Here is a 14,713-nt window from a genome sequence, read left to right on the forward strand (position 1 = left end):
CAATATAAAAAGGAAGGCATTACCTTTGATTTGGAGGAGTCACTACATGCTGAATCTGTAATTAAAAGAGGAGGTTGTTAGAAGTCAGTTATCTCTCTAACCAAAAACAGTCAACAAGATAAAGAAGCAGCAGATATCAAGATCAGAAACTGGTAGACACGATGAGTATGATGACAGCAGCTGGATGAAAGCAGGTGATGTACTTTCGGCATAGATAGATAGACAGCAGGACGATTAACCACACTAAGCGGTGTATGGAAAAAGAGTAAGCATCAAAAGAGGCCTGAGATGAAGGATGAGAGAAAAGGAAGTGAAACCCGGCAGTAAACCAAGACACAGAAAGCAGCTCATGCTCGATGTATCGATGGAACGACGGCACATCACGGACAAACACGTCAGTCACAGAGCATCACATGTAGCCACCAACCAGCTGTAGGCATTCTTTCCCAACTCAAAGACATCACAGAGGAGAGGGAGTGATGATTTTGCCCTGACTTAAGGGCCTAAAGGGGTCTGAGCTGAACAGATCAGTAAGTGTTTGTGGTGCTCAATACAGCTGGCGCAGGCAAGCCTTAGCATGAGGAAAGATTGCTCTTACTCCAAGCTAGGTTAACTCCTGCGGGCCCTTTAACTTGCGCCCTGTCATTCTCAACAACGACAAAAAAGGCAAAACAAAGAATTCACAAAACTGGTCTCAATTTGCAAAAAGAGAAAGACGGCAGCTAACAGTGATAAGGAGAGTGAGAGCCTTTTTCAACCACACAGGAACAGAAATCAGGGAGAACTAAATCCAGGAACTTTAAGTATCCTTGAATGACTGACAAATTAATTGTTTAACAACTTTTAAAATGGCATATGGACGACTGCAGAGAACCTGTTTTAAAGGTAGATAATCCGCTAAGAGTCATGGTGAGATGATTTTTGCTAAGACCATAATTCTAGTACGGTTATCGTTGGATCTGGTGCTTTCTTACTGTTTTTTATAAAAGTTTAAATAAGTGGAAGCTATGAATTTGATACATCAGATACATTCTGCACTGCAAACCTGCCTTAAAACAGCAACTACTTGGAAAAAATGAATCAATTCAGGCAGTAGATTCTCTTGGCAAAACACAAGTAAAAATCCTGAGCTCCTGAAATAGTTCCTGGGCCGCTGACAGAGTTCTTGTGGTGGAAACGGGCTATTAATAAATAAATTCAGACCCGGTTGTGTGTGTCAGTGTGTAGTGCAGGACTGAGTCGAGAGACAGTGTGAGGGACATGTCAGTGATTGATGCTGGTGTTGTATGTTATGTAACAGTAGGAGATGAGGATGTTCGTGGCGGTGTTTGTCTGTCGTTGAGAATGTGATGTTTGAATGTTAAACGTGGACAACAATTTTCAAAGAAAGACATTAAATACAATAATTCAAACAAAAAGACACAAGAGGAGGTACCGGAACCAAAAGAAAACTTCCTGTCTCATCAAATACCACTACATCTTCATGCGCCCACTGTTATGTGTGTGACTCTGCGTCAACAACTCACAGGGAATCTATCGATCTGGCACGTGGTTGTGTGTGTGGATTTGTTTTGAGTGTGTGCTGGGGAACATCCAGCTCAGTCCCACCACTACGAGCCCACCCTGAGACATCATGACAGAGTATGCCACATGACCGGGAGAGAACCTGAGGTTGACCGTACCATGCTACTTGTCCTTGCGATCAGCTTTAGAGACAACAAGAGACAGCAGAAGGGCTTTCAGATAAAGAACAGCAGCATCGCTCTGTATCCCCTCAATTTTAGGGTATTGGTTTAAATATGAGACGTGCACACCACAGGAAAAATGACAAACATCGACTTCTCTTTCTTTCTTTTTTATCTTTTTTCCTCCTTTCGCCCAAATTTAAAAGAGCTGTGGGTTTCTGCAGACTAGGCAGCTACACTGGGCACAACACTCGTCCTTCTTCCTACAGTCCCAGCTGTCCATCACTGACAAAACAGAGTCCATCAGTGACATCATCGAGTGATAGACGCCGCCCACTTGGCCTGTGTCAAGATTGGGTAATGTGTGAGTGCTGGACAAGGATAAGGGAGAAAAACAACACACTACACACAGAAGGGCAGAGGTCAGAAGGGTTAAAACTTCCATTGTTTCTGTTTTGTTTGTTAGATTTTCTTTGGGAAAGAACATGCCGGGATTATGTGAGAGACGAGGAGGAGGGGAAGAAAAGAACTGAAAGAAAAGGAGTCGTCGTCTCAACACAGGTAAAGCACAGGGAGAAAAAATGACTTGAGCAAGAGGAAATAAAGAGTAAAGCAAACAAATGAACAAAAGTAAAAACTTGAGGACAATTTTCTTTCTTTGGGAAAAAAACTTCAACATAGAAACAAAACAGACTTGATCCAAAAATGAATTTAGAATAAAAAGTTGACAAACTGCAAGGTGTTGTTCAATAATTTTTCAACATTAACTGAAAACAATACTCATTGAAAAACTACTGAAAAAGGCTTGCTCAACAGAAACAAATACAAATTTGGTAGGCTTGATTTGCTCAAAGCATATATTAAATTAAAAGATGGGGAAAGGCATAATGTTCTTTGTTTTTGCATTAGAAACAGTGCTAACATTTAGTCTTATAGCTCTATTGCACAAATACTTATTAACTCTGATTTACTGTAGTAATATGAAATGCACCATTACTAACACAATACAATCTTTACTGTGCTGATGCATCGTTGCTCCTAAAATAAATCTCTCTCAGACTTACCTGAGACTTCGCCCGGTGAAGCTGCAGTTCGTCCAATGTTGCAGAGCAGGTGGTCGATATTGGGCACAGGCTGAGACTGCACTGTGCTCTCCTGCTCAGCTGTGGTCTGAGGGGAATAACACAATGTAAACAAGAATAGAGGACAGCAAAAAAAAAGAAGAGGATAAATGACTCGACACAACACAAGAATTGGAAGAAATATGACCATAGAATAACAGTGAAACAAGAACAACTGAAAGGTTTCACCATCTCTGCAGTGTCCCGTCATTTTAGCCATCGCTCATACGAAAATGTTTGTTAGAGCAGCTTTAAACTCACACATTTATACACCAAGCAGAATAAACTAAGAGGTATAGATGGTAGGAGTTGTTTATGTTTGAAATATACACCAAAGGGAGAAGAAATAAAAGAATTGCAACATACAACAGGGTCCTCGTCACATTCGTCAGTGAAGAACCAATCATATTGTTGGATGAGGTTCTCCACTATCTTGCACTGGTCCGGCATGTGATTGACCATGTTTGCCATGTTGTCCTCTGAGGTTCGGACCAGCGTTGGTCCAAACACTATTGCCAGATTACGGGGCTCCATCTGGACAGATAAAGTAAGATCAACACATGACTTCAGATGCACTGGAAAACACTGACACTACAGACTGACTTTAACACCGTCGTACCTTGTTCTTTTCACAGTTCTCAGACACCAGCTTGAGATGAGCACAAAGGAATTTCAGAGTTTCAAAGTGATGATCAGGTAATTCATGGATCTGCAAGAAGAGTTTCAGGATTAGTACTTTGAAATAATGTGATGCTGTTCAGTTGAAGCTGCTCATGTTAGATTTTTACTCACCAGCCTTTTAAGCTCTTTTAATCTCTCTACTGAGTCTTCTGTTCTGTTGGCTTCAATAAACTCTGCATACTTTTCTGTGAATAGAGCATTGAAAGCCTTTATTGTGCATTCAAAGGGAGAACCCTACAGAGTTTCCAGTCTTTCTTATGATATGACTATCTGCTGGAATCATGAAATCTTACCATTTGTAAACAGAGGATCTGGAAGTTTTCGAAAAAAGGACTTAAGTAAACTACTGATGACATTGAGGTCCCGCCATTTCTGCAGAGGAGTGAAGGATAAAGAGGATTATTGTGGAGGAGTCCTCCCAGTACAACTATATCACTGCTACAAGATGTTGTCAGAAAGTGGCACACTGTGCTGTGCGAGCTCAGATGTCAGTCACTCACGTCCTCCTGGATGTCAATGTCATTCATGCCTTTGCTGTTGAGCTCCTCCTGCATGCTGGAGATGGCAGCGTTGTTGCCAGGGACCCTGTAGATTCCTGTGTACTCCAGGCCTCTCTCCTCCACCACCTTGCAGCACACCTCCACGATCAGAGGAACAAACTGCGCAACAGGATGAAATGTGACACAAGACATCGCTCATGTTTATTCTGAGTGTTTGAAATATATCTATAGACTGCTTTGAGAAGCAATACATATGTAGGTTGTTATGTGTTGTATATATCACAGCCAGCCAAAGCAAGCTGGAATTAGAGACTGTTTTGACAGACAGGGTGATAGAAAATCAATATTTTGTTAAAATGGAGGAAAAAATGTAACTCACATCATCTGAATGCTAAACAACCCAGCCTTTTCCCACAAACACTTCAATTTATATCAACATAAATCTCACCCTGTAGTTATGTGCCGGTGGACAGTCATCAAGCCGCACCCCAAAAGTAACCCCTGCTGGAGGCTTCTTCTCAAAGGGCTTCCTCATGATCCCTGCAATGCCAATTTTCCAAGCAGCTCTGTCTCGCGGTGGACTGGAGTCATCTGACACAGAGAGGATAAACATACACAGACATAAATAATACATCTGGGTGTAGAAATGCCATGTGACTGCGGTCATTGGAGCTACTATCTTTACCTCTCAGCGCCCGCCGCTCATCTCCTGTTCTGGGTGAATGAGGGCTGTGGCTCTTATTGTCTGCTTTACTTCCCAGGAAGGCTTGTTTGATGCTGAGGGACTGTCGGGAGGTTTTGGGGGAGGGCTCTGACCTGCTGCTGGGGGCGCTGATTTAGACAAAAAAACGCAAAAAAAAAAAAGGTTTACATTTTCCTAAATAATATGATTGGATAACACTTGTTTGTATTGTGGTTAAGCCCAAGGGCGCAATGTACAGTCCTACATACCTCATCATGTTGTATTCTTTGATCTTCCGACTGATCAGGTCCTGACTTATTACAGCAGCATCCTGTTAGAAAAACAGAATCTCATTAAGGAGTCATCAAATCACATTAGAACTCTTTACAATCTGATTTCAATAGGTTTTTTTTCCTTATGTCAAACGTTTTCCATCTCAATATTTAAAATTAACTTTACCTGCGTTTCCAAACATTTCATATTCTATCAGATAACCTACTATGAGAAGTTTGCCTCAGATATAGAATTAATTCTTGCTACCAGATACTGTTTAGTTTGTCTGAAGGGCAGCTCATTTCCTGGTTTACACTTGCTTTTTTTGGTCTGCCCCAGGTAGAGCAAGATCCAATGACCAAGCTTTCATTTTATAAATGTCTGAAAAGGCTGTCTAAAGACTAACTTGTGTGTTGTTAGTTAATAAGTCAGTTGTCAGCTTAAATTTACAAGTGTTGTCTATCAAATGATGTTTTTCCACAGTACGCACTGCCCTGTTGTCATTTCACATACTGTAATGGTGATGTCCCTGCCCTTCTGACAGATGCATTTGAATTTCTCCAGACCTCTACCATTGTGGTTGTAATATGATTATAACCTTGACTTGGCAATACAACACAAGCCATGCTGACACACACACCTCTTCATCGGGGTTACTGTTATCCTGAATGACTCGGATCCATGACAGCATGTCGTCCCTGTCCTCTGCCTGGAACAAATACTCGCAGTCTGAGGTGGTGAGTCGCAGCACATTCTTGCGTCTTGTGTCGCTGTAGGAGATGTCACTCAGACAGGCCTTGATGCTGATTCGCAATGGGTCTTCGTCAGATGGCGTGGAAGCGTGATACACTGCATCCTTCCTGTCTTTGTAGAGTGCAAGGGTGTGACCTTGCAACACAGCATACATCTGCTTCCATGATCTCATTCCTCCACCAACACGCTACAGAGATCAAGAGAAACGAGGCAGAGACAGAAATATTACTCATCAATGCATCTGTGTAGTTTATAGGTGTGAAATAAAGACAGGACTGTACAGGCATACCTTGTTTTTGTCAGTACTAAGTTGCCGAAAATTCAGCAGCCCTTCTTTGGAAGAGTTGGCAAAGATATCCGAAGATGAATCACGTTGAGATCCTGAATCTGCAGAAGATTTGTGACCATCCAGAACCTGCAAGCAAGGATACATGACATATATGACACAGGCACTGTAGACTGACATTATTTAAATATAAAACAATATGGGACTGAGACAGAAACATGATGTGTATGTTATTCTAACTTATTACACAGCTTTCACCTGACAGTGATTATACTTATATTATACTTATTAATACTTGATTCTGATTGGTCAAATCGCCTTGACAACTGTTATTAATTTAAAACAGCACAGTTATGCTAGGGGACAACCCGATCACACACGTCACACATCTCAAATCTATCCATGGAAAGGAGTTGCGGCACATCTAGTGTACGGTTTATGATTTCACCTCTTCCTGCTGACAATCTGACAGAAACGTTGTTTTCCAATTGCATCAATGGACAATAGGGAGTACATTTTTAACATTACTCTCAATTCATTCAGAGAGAAGAAAACTTAAGATTAATGTTTCATGTCAATCATGATCAGTCATCAGCAGAGGAAGAAGACAAGAGGGGATAAAAAAAAGTACACAAATAAAGAAGGGATGCTGAAATAAAAGAGGAGCTGAGTCAAAGAGACTCAAAAAGAAGTGATTTTCCAAAGTCATGATTTAAAGCACTAACAGAAAATGTGTCACACTGAAATGCTACCAAAGCTACTAGCAGCCTGTTGGAACACAGCCTAAAAACTAAACAGTTGATTTTCACATTAATCCCACCTTTGAGAAGGCAAATAACCAATCATAGTTCAGAGTTTAAGGGTGTCTTTTCCAAGTGTTTAGGGTTGGGGCCACTAGCAGCCATCGCCTGAATCTACCCCTAACACCTGCACCTCTCCTCTGTCACTACGCACAGCAGCGGCTTGTACTGTCCCGATTCCTAATATAGCTTTGTGCTTTAATCTTTTGACAGTTCTCATCAGCGGTACGCTTTATCAAGAAACCAAAATAAAACAACTAGCATTTTGAAATGTTTCTTTTGATGTTCCTTTATCACAACAGGTGATCCACATGTTGCCAAGATTTAACCCTCTTGTAACCCTCAAATTTAACAACATCTTTTATCTTTGGGGTCAATTTGACCAATGCAATGTAAACCTCCAGAAACTGATTGTTACCCAGGTTTATGTTTCAGGTACTTTATGTTTCTTTTAGGTTATAAAAATGTATGTTATAGTGACCTCAATATCATCCAAAACAACTAAAAGAAATGTGTGTAAAACGTTAAATTTTTTATGTTTTATACAGCTAAAACAGCCTGGGGTCAATAAACACTGATGCGTAATTTTTTTTCACAGGAAATTGGAACACATCAACATTTTAATTTTATGTTTTCCCAGTTGTCCCCATTAAATGAGTAAAAGTCACGATATATGAAGGCAAGAAAATGATGTTAATCATTACTTTAGAGACGTTAAACATTGAATGGGGTCCAATTGACCCCAAGGATAATAGGAGGATTAAAGATGATCCAAACGTGAGAGTGCAGCAACCTGCTGCACAACACTGGCAAAACAGTTATATAATACAGTGTATATTTAACATGAGACGCTCACCTCAATTATTGTATTGAAAAGAGGGACTCAAACCTACTGACAGACATGTCTCTCCATTTTCTCTCCTACCTGCAGAGTATATATCAGATGGTATACACAACATACAAGGGGGGTATGGGGGTAGCCATCTTATACAGATGAAAAATAAGTTAAAAGGCTGGGTAATATACTCCATACTACTGCTGCTCAGGTATGGCCTGTAGTGTGGCAGAAGCAGGTGATGTGCTCCCCATGGTGTCAAGTCCGAGTTGAGTTTCAAGTCTTTTAAGGGCGAGTCAAAATCAGGTCTTGAGTCACGTTTGTGTGCAACTTAAGACAAGTTTAAGTTTCAAACTTGAGTCCCCATCTGACTTGGTTGTATATTTAGCTGGTAGGCAGGTAATAAGTGGGATACTATATAGTTAGCCTGTAGTTATACCAATTAGAATCCTGACAGGATGAGAAAAGACCCTGACACAAAGCAGGGCCAAAACTTGCATTACTACTTATAAACTGTCATGGATGTTGCAGTTCTTTAAGGCTGATTTATACTTCTGCGTCGAATCGACGGCGTAACCTACGCCGTAGGTCCGCGTAGCTCCCGTACCTACGCAGAGGCCTACGCACGTAGCTGACGTGCACCTCCTCCAAAATGTAACTACGCGTAGAGCCGACGCGGACTTAAGGCTGATTTATACTTCTGCGTCGCCCTACGCAGCAGGGGCTGACGCGGACATGAGCCCCTCATACTTCTGCGTCGGTGTGTCTGTGTCGCGCAGCAATTCTCCGCCGAAACGCCTGAGGGCAGTGCGGTCTCTCTGATAGCCGGTCGCCCGCTTCCGGTCCCGCTACGATCTCTGTTTACTTTTCCACATCGATTCAGAGCGTGTTATGTTAATCTACAGCTGATACATGTTGCTGTTTATCATACAGACATGATTACATGAAGAATAGAGAGGAGGAGATGAAATACACGGCCGATGTGTGGCCGATGTCCGGGACCCCGGAAGTGCTGTGAATGCGTGAAAGACAAAGCCGTCGAGCGGACCAATCACAGAGCTTGCGGTCCGCGTCGGCTCTACGCGTAGTTACATTTTGGAGGAGGTGCACGTCAGCTACGTGCGTAGGCCTCTGCGTAGGTACGGGAGCTACGCGGACCTACGGCGTAGGTTACGCCGTCGATTCGACGCAGAAGTATAAATCAGCCTTTAGTTGTACTCAAATCCAATTTGACTTTGATGCACATGACTTTCCTACTTTGATAGTGTGTTATTTGGTCATTCTAGAAACATTTTAAAACCATGGAAATATGTCAAAAAATAAAGGTCTTATATGTTTTGTTTTGTTTTGATTTTGTAATCCCATTAAGGAAGTCTCACATTTTGTGGTTAATTCTAAAGTTTCTCACCTTTCTCAGGCCTCCGAGACTTGGCAAATGCTTACTGGAAGATCGCCTATAGAAAAGGAAGATTAAAAACAGAAAGATTTCAAGTCAAATGACACTCGTAACAGGATTCATAACTGTATATTAATAAAACAATGTGCTGCTATGATCCTACTCTAAACTCACTCTCTGCTCTCCACCTGGTAGGTATCCAGACCTTCATCGTAGGATTTGGAACGCTCTGTTTTGCTGCCAGTTTCAGACTCTAACAAAGCACTTCTCAGAGACTCTATACGAGGAGAAAAAATATGTTGATGCACATGTATTCAATTGAGTACTTAATAAACAGTACACACAAAATTTTACAGATAAGAAGGTGAGCTGATCCAAAAAGAAGAATCAATGAAACTCTGGATAAGTGTTTCATCTTTTCCATGAACTTACCTTGATGTACCACAAACTTTGTACTTCCACCCAAACAAATTCTCTAGAGCCAAGATTTGGCTGAGATAGACATCATCCAACTCATTTATTACCTTGGTCATGTGACAACTGACGACGAATAGGAGGGCACAGTGAGCCTGGGCTGGAGGGACCTGTGGTTATCGATGGTGCAACAGATATGACAGCGGAGGGTGGAATAGGAGCGGCGTCTCGGTCCACACTGGGGCTGGTTGGCTCATCTGTGATAACAATTAAATATTCACTTAAAGAGGAGGTACTGTAAGCTTTTTGATCCGTAATACTAAATTATGTCTCTTCAGACAGATTGCAGGCCTTCTGAGTTTTCATCTTTGAGATAAACAAAACTGTATTAATTATCAATTATGGGATTTTGGTAAGAAAAAGGGAATTAGACTCCCCTGGTAACAGCTGAAAGTTGGATTAGATTTTTTTTTTACATGTTTTTAAAGCAAGAAAGAAGTTCTTGACTCTTGTGTACCACCCACTCTTGGCACTTGAAGTCTGAAAGAGCTCAGAGTACAAAGCTGCTCTCTGCAGCCGAGGGGCTGTTGGAGCTAAATTTAAAAGAAACTGTCCTAGTTCCAGCGTGTACCCAACTTTGAAACTGGGCAAAGGAAAAAGACCCTCCCAACAAGAAGACCCGTTAGGCTTCCTTATCAACGCTCTGCCCATCACTGATCAACAAAAAAAAAATTCAAGGGCTTACCTACATCAACATCTACATTCCAAACACACCATGACCAGGTTTTTTTTCCCCACAGAAGTCTATATACAGATTTCATAATGAAGCGAAAGAAGCTGGACTCAAATGATTCCCCAAAAATATGAATTTGACAAAGGAACAGAACAACTCTGGTTTCTTCAGCTGCTTATTTAACTCCCGACAGCTCATACACCAGGCAGCTTGCTCTAAAAACACCAGAGGGGTTCTGCCTTGGGTCCAAACTGTTCATTATTAACACTGTGATGTGGTCATGACATGCTAGCTCTTTGTGAAAATCATATATTATGATCACTCAGCCTTTAAAAATAGAAAGCAAAAGTTCAAGGAAAAGGACTAGACAAAGTTTGACCATATAGCTTTTTAAAAATGTACCCTAAACAACAAGCAAGAGTTAAAATCCAAGCTTCAGCCATTGATATCTGATGCACTTAAAAGATATATGACCCGCCGGTAAATTGGCTGAATAAAACGATGGATTGGGCAACCGCAACAACTGAGGCCTGGACCATTGGGCTTTCAAACAGGCCATTGATGGAGGTCCAACAGCTAACACAATTGAGGCACTGTTTTCCTGGGTCGGGGCACCAGTCCCAGAATGGTGGTATTGCGGCATCATCACTGTCACTGCCTGCTTTGTCTGCACCTGGCCCGTCAGGCTGCCTTAACAACCAACATAACATGGACCGCTGAAAGACTGACCAAAACCCTGGAAAGATACAAGGAGGGAAGGAACTCCATATTCATCCAAGTTACTACTGTGTTATTCAAGAGATTTAACACAACTGACACATGATTCAAGAAAGACACCTCTTAGTATTATGCAGTGCAATTCAACAGAGCCACAAACCACAGCCTTCAGTTACCTATTCAATTCAATTAGGTTATCAATTTAATCATAAGAAAGGTTCAAACAACATTCTTTACTTTTCTTATCTTAAAAACTGACAATGAAGTGAGCTAATTGATGTGACTTACTTTTGCTACATATATAAACTTTATCTAACGCTGGACAACTTAAAAAGACATGCTCAGCAGCATGGAACTTCTCTCCCATGGGTCAAACTTAAACTTCTTGTACTTTTGCTGCCTTTGACCTCATTTTTCCATACAGTCTACCTGCAAAGTACAAAATGTTTCCTTTATGTCCTCAAACTGAAGCTGGTATCCCCCCTGAGACATTTAACTTATGTGGGTCTCTGAATTTATAAGCAAATCTGTACAAATTAATATAAGACATCAGGGATGGGTCATTTCTCTGAAGTAGCATCCACTTCTACCATAGAGAAGTTACACTAATACATTAGAATAATACAAATGATCCACTCTCACAGAGTCTCTTTTCTGTTTCCTACTTAAGTGGTAAGCTTGGTAGACAGACAGATGGAACTCACACCAAACATACATAATACATATATGAAGAGACAGATGGGGAGAGAGGAAGAAAACAGAGAGAATGAAAATACAGAGAGATATCTGAACATAAAATATTCAACACTTTTTTTTGTATCTCAGTAGCTTTCGAGAAATATTTAAGAAACCCAAAAGATCCTCCATCTGCATAACCAATCTTGCCTACAGCACTGTAACAGTAGGCATGATTTCATGAAGGCACACTTATAACATACTGAAAGCCCCCGTTAATTATGAATATTTTTAGGCTGCCAAGCTTGCAACAGCAATTACTCCAAAACAAGAATTAATTGACAGAAATTGTTGTCAGATTCATGAAAAGCGTGGAATAAGGCAACAGATAGTAAACAGTGTGTGCTCAAGAAGATTGTATACTGTATATCTGCTTTTTGGAGCACTGATAACACTTTTAATGCGCACGGTGAGACTGTTGTTTTTGAGCTAAAACTCTTCAATCACCATGAAATGCATTATGGGACTACTGAACCATAACACAATCCATCCTGTTAGTGAGGCCATTCAAGAAAGCACTGTATTAAAGGGAGAAAATCAATATATTCCAAAAGGCTTAAGCCATCCCTCACTCTGCCCCAGTTAAGCTGAATATTCCACAAAACCTCACTGAATGCCACAAAACCTGATTAATAACATCTTCAAAGGGGGATTAATTTATTTTTGTCCTGTACACACACACACACACACACACACACACACACACACACACACACACACACACACACACACACACACACACACACACACACACACACACACACACACACACACACACACACACACACACACACACACACACACACACACACATACAGTTCTAAATCAGATTAATAATGAAACTACAGGTCAACAGGCTCTACAGCCATTTCCTATTCTTCAATCCTGCACCTTCTTCTATCATCTCTATCAGAGAGCCTTTATGAAGCTTCAGCGACAGCACTGCTGGGTTTTACTACCACTGCTGACATTGCCATGACAACCTAGGAGGGCAAGGCTTGCAAGGTATTATTCTCTTACCAATGAATGGAATCAAGTCCAGAGACTCATCCAGGTTGCTGGAGCAGGAGGTGTGATGTTGTTCCCCAAGGCGGCGCATGTGAATCTCTCGTCGTGCATCATTGGGAAGCCAGCACGCCGATACGTCTGTGGAGGAATCTGCTCCTTCGTCATTTACAGCCAGGATGTAAGACGGGTGTCGAAGAGGGCTGGGGTTCTTCCCTGGAGGAGGCTTCTCCCTCAGAACAACCCCGGTCTCTGTGGGACTTCGTCCATTGACTTGACTCTGGGAGTCTGGGTGAGGTGGTTTGAGGATGCTAGGCCTCTGAGGCATCTGCTTCGCGGTAGAGCATGAAGACGACCTGTGTCCTACCACAGCTGGGTCTCTGCTTGTTTCAGCAGGCTGCATGGATTCAGCCCGCATCCTATTCTGACCATGTTGGGTAGCACGAGCGACATGGTTTCCTTTTACTGCAACTCTTTGGTCAACAAGAGAATGGTCAGTACTTGCACTCTTTCCAAAATGTGAGAGTCTCTCTGAGAGCATGGGTGAGGAGCGAGTCTGAAAAGAATCTGGTCCTTTAGAATAGAGGGGGGGGTTAGGTGGCCCCCTCATGCCACTACCATAGGCAGCAGTAGGCCTGTAGAGCATGGCTTGCCTGGGAATAGACTGTCTGCTTGGTCTCGTACCTTGGTCTGCCCTTCCATACCCGGCTCTCCTTTCAATAGGCCGAGCCAGCTCTGCCGGGTCAACGTAATCTGTAGAGAGTGCCCGGGCTTTGTGCATTAGGCCGTCTTGGGACATGCTCCGAGGAGGCCAGTTACGGGATTGGCTGATTCTCTCTGCACTGCTCAAGCGATCTTGTGAAGCACTGCGTGGGGCAACCTGAAAGTGGGGTGGAGGTCCTTGATATGATCGCTCATGGGAGGTACTCCTGCGTCGCATCCCCTTAGGGACCCAGTCTCCCCGGGAAATGTGATGCGTGGGGCCAAAGGTGGGCTGACTACCTCGCAAATTGTCCAGCCTCTCCTGGATAGTTCGACTGGCATGGGAATGGATTCCTTTGTTGTCAATGTACTCCCTGTACGTTTGGTAAGTGCGCCAATCAATGTTTTGATTATTGGCTGGGTAATGAGGGGCCTGTCCACCATATGGAAGCATTCCTGGACCACCAGGGTAGACATCAGCCTTTCGAGGGTGAGGATACTGAGCCAATGATCCTGGCCTCCCCCTGAGAAAGACAGGGTCAACATAATCCATCCTATGAACTGGACCCATGCGCCCCATATGCGCCACATCAGGAGGAACCACCACAGTCCTTACGCTGTCATTGCGCATGCACACTGCCATCTGGCTTTTTGGATACGTTTGAGGGGGAGGAGGAGATGGGGGCACGGAGATCTCTTTTCGGTACCCATGGTCAGGAGGTGCTGCTGGCCCTCGGCAGACCTGCTCAGCTGAGTCTGTCGCCTGGGCCATGCCCGGAGGCTTACAGTCTACTCTGGGGTAGCATACTGGGGGAGGCTCAGGAATGTGACGTGCATTTCCACTATAGCTGCTTTGGCCCCGGAGGTAGGCATCCTGGGAGTAGGCCTGGAAACAGAGCAACAAAGCGGTGTTACAATAGATATAGTTACAAGCTGCATTTGCAAGTGCGTATAATATTCAACAGTGTGCTACTAAATACTTCCAGAGAAGTCAAGCGTGGTATTACAAATGCTGCTGGATGCATGTGTGTGGGCAGTGCATGTTGCAGTATGAGTGAGTGGAGGCGTTAGCAGTTCAGGGGTGTCAGTGGTCTTCATCTGCTCCTTATTTAGAGTTCCCATGGTAATGTTCACTGTTCCATGATGGATGATACTACTACACTCCACAAGCCACAGTAGATACATTTTACACTGACAGACACTTTGTGGTGTATCCAACAAAAATTATTCACACCCCTGTTGTCCAGACAACAACAGTTTATGGCCACCAAAAAGCAGTCATTTTTAATTTTAAGGAACTCAACAACTAGCCTCTGCCAGGACATTTTAAGAACAGATTTGAGAACAATCAATGCACACATTTCATCAATCAATTAAGAAGCAAACACTAGAAGA

At 42.6% G+C, this 14,713-nt stretch overlaps 1 protein-coding gene across 3 annotated transcripts in view; it reads right to left on the minus strand.

The window, feature by feature from the left end:
- Positions 1–14,713, minus strand: part of arhgap21b (Rho GTPase activating protein 21b) — a 40,677-nt gene that overhangs the window by 3,135 nt on the left and 22,829 nt on the right. For all 3 annotated transcript variants that reach the window (XM_034702592.1, XM_034702593.1, XM_034702591.1), the window contains 16 exons: positions 12,632–14,204; positions 9,537–9,683; positions 9,187–9,289; positions 9,025–9,070; positions 5,985–6,110; positions 5,583–5,882; positions 4,939–5,000; positions 4,673–4,818; positions 4,436–4,578; positions 3,988–4,146; positions 3,781–3,859; positions 3,599–3,672; positions 3,426–3,515; positions 3,173–3,340; positions 2,750–2,855; positions 24–55 (listed from right to left, as the gene is read on the minus strand). In XM_034702592.1, the coding sequence (XP_034558483.1) occupies positions 24–55; positions 2,750–2,855; positions 3,173–3,340; positions 3,426–3,515; positions 3,599–3,672; positions 3,781–3,859; positions 3,988–4,146; positions 4,436–4,578; positions 4,673–4,818; positions 4,939–5,000; positions 5,583–5,882; positions 5,985–6,110; positions 9,025–9,070; positions 9,187–9,289; positions 9,537–9,683; positions 12,632–14,204 (3,354 nt within the window). The remainder of the gene's footprint in view (positions 1–23; positions 56–2,749; positions 2,856–3,172; positions 3,341–3,425; positions 3,516–3,598; positions 3,673–3,780; positions 3,860–3,987; positions 4,147–4,435; positions 4,579–4,672; positions 4,819–4,938; positions 5,001–5,582; positions 5,883–5,984; positions 6,111–9,024; positions 9,071–9,186; positions 9,290–9,536; positions 9,684–12,631; positions 14,205–14,713) is intronic.

The sequence above is a fragment of the Notolabrus celidotus genome, chromosome 15 (genome assembly GCF_009762535.1).
Source record: "Notolabrus celidotus isolate fNotCel1 chromosome 15, fNotCel1.pri, whole genome shotgun sequence".
NCBI classification, from domain to species: Eukaryota; Metazoa; Chordata; class Actinopteri; order Labriformes; family Labridae; genus Notolabrus; species Notolabrus celidotus.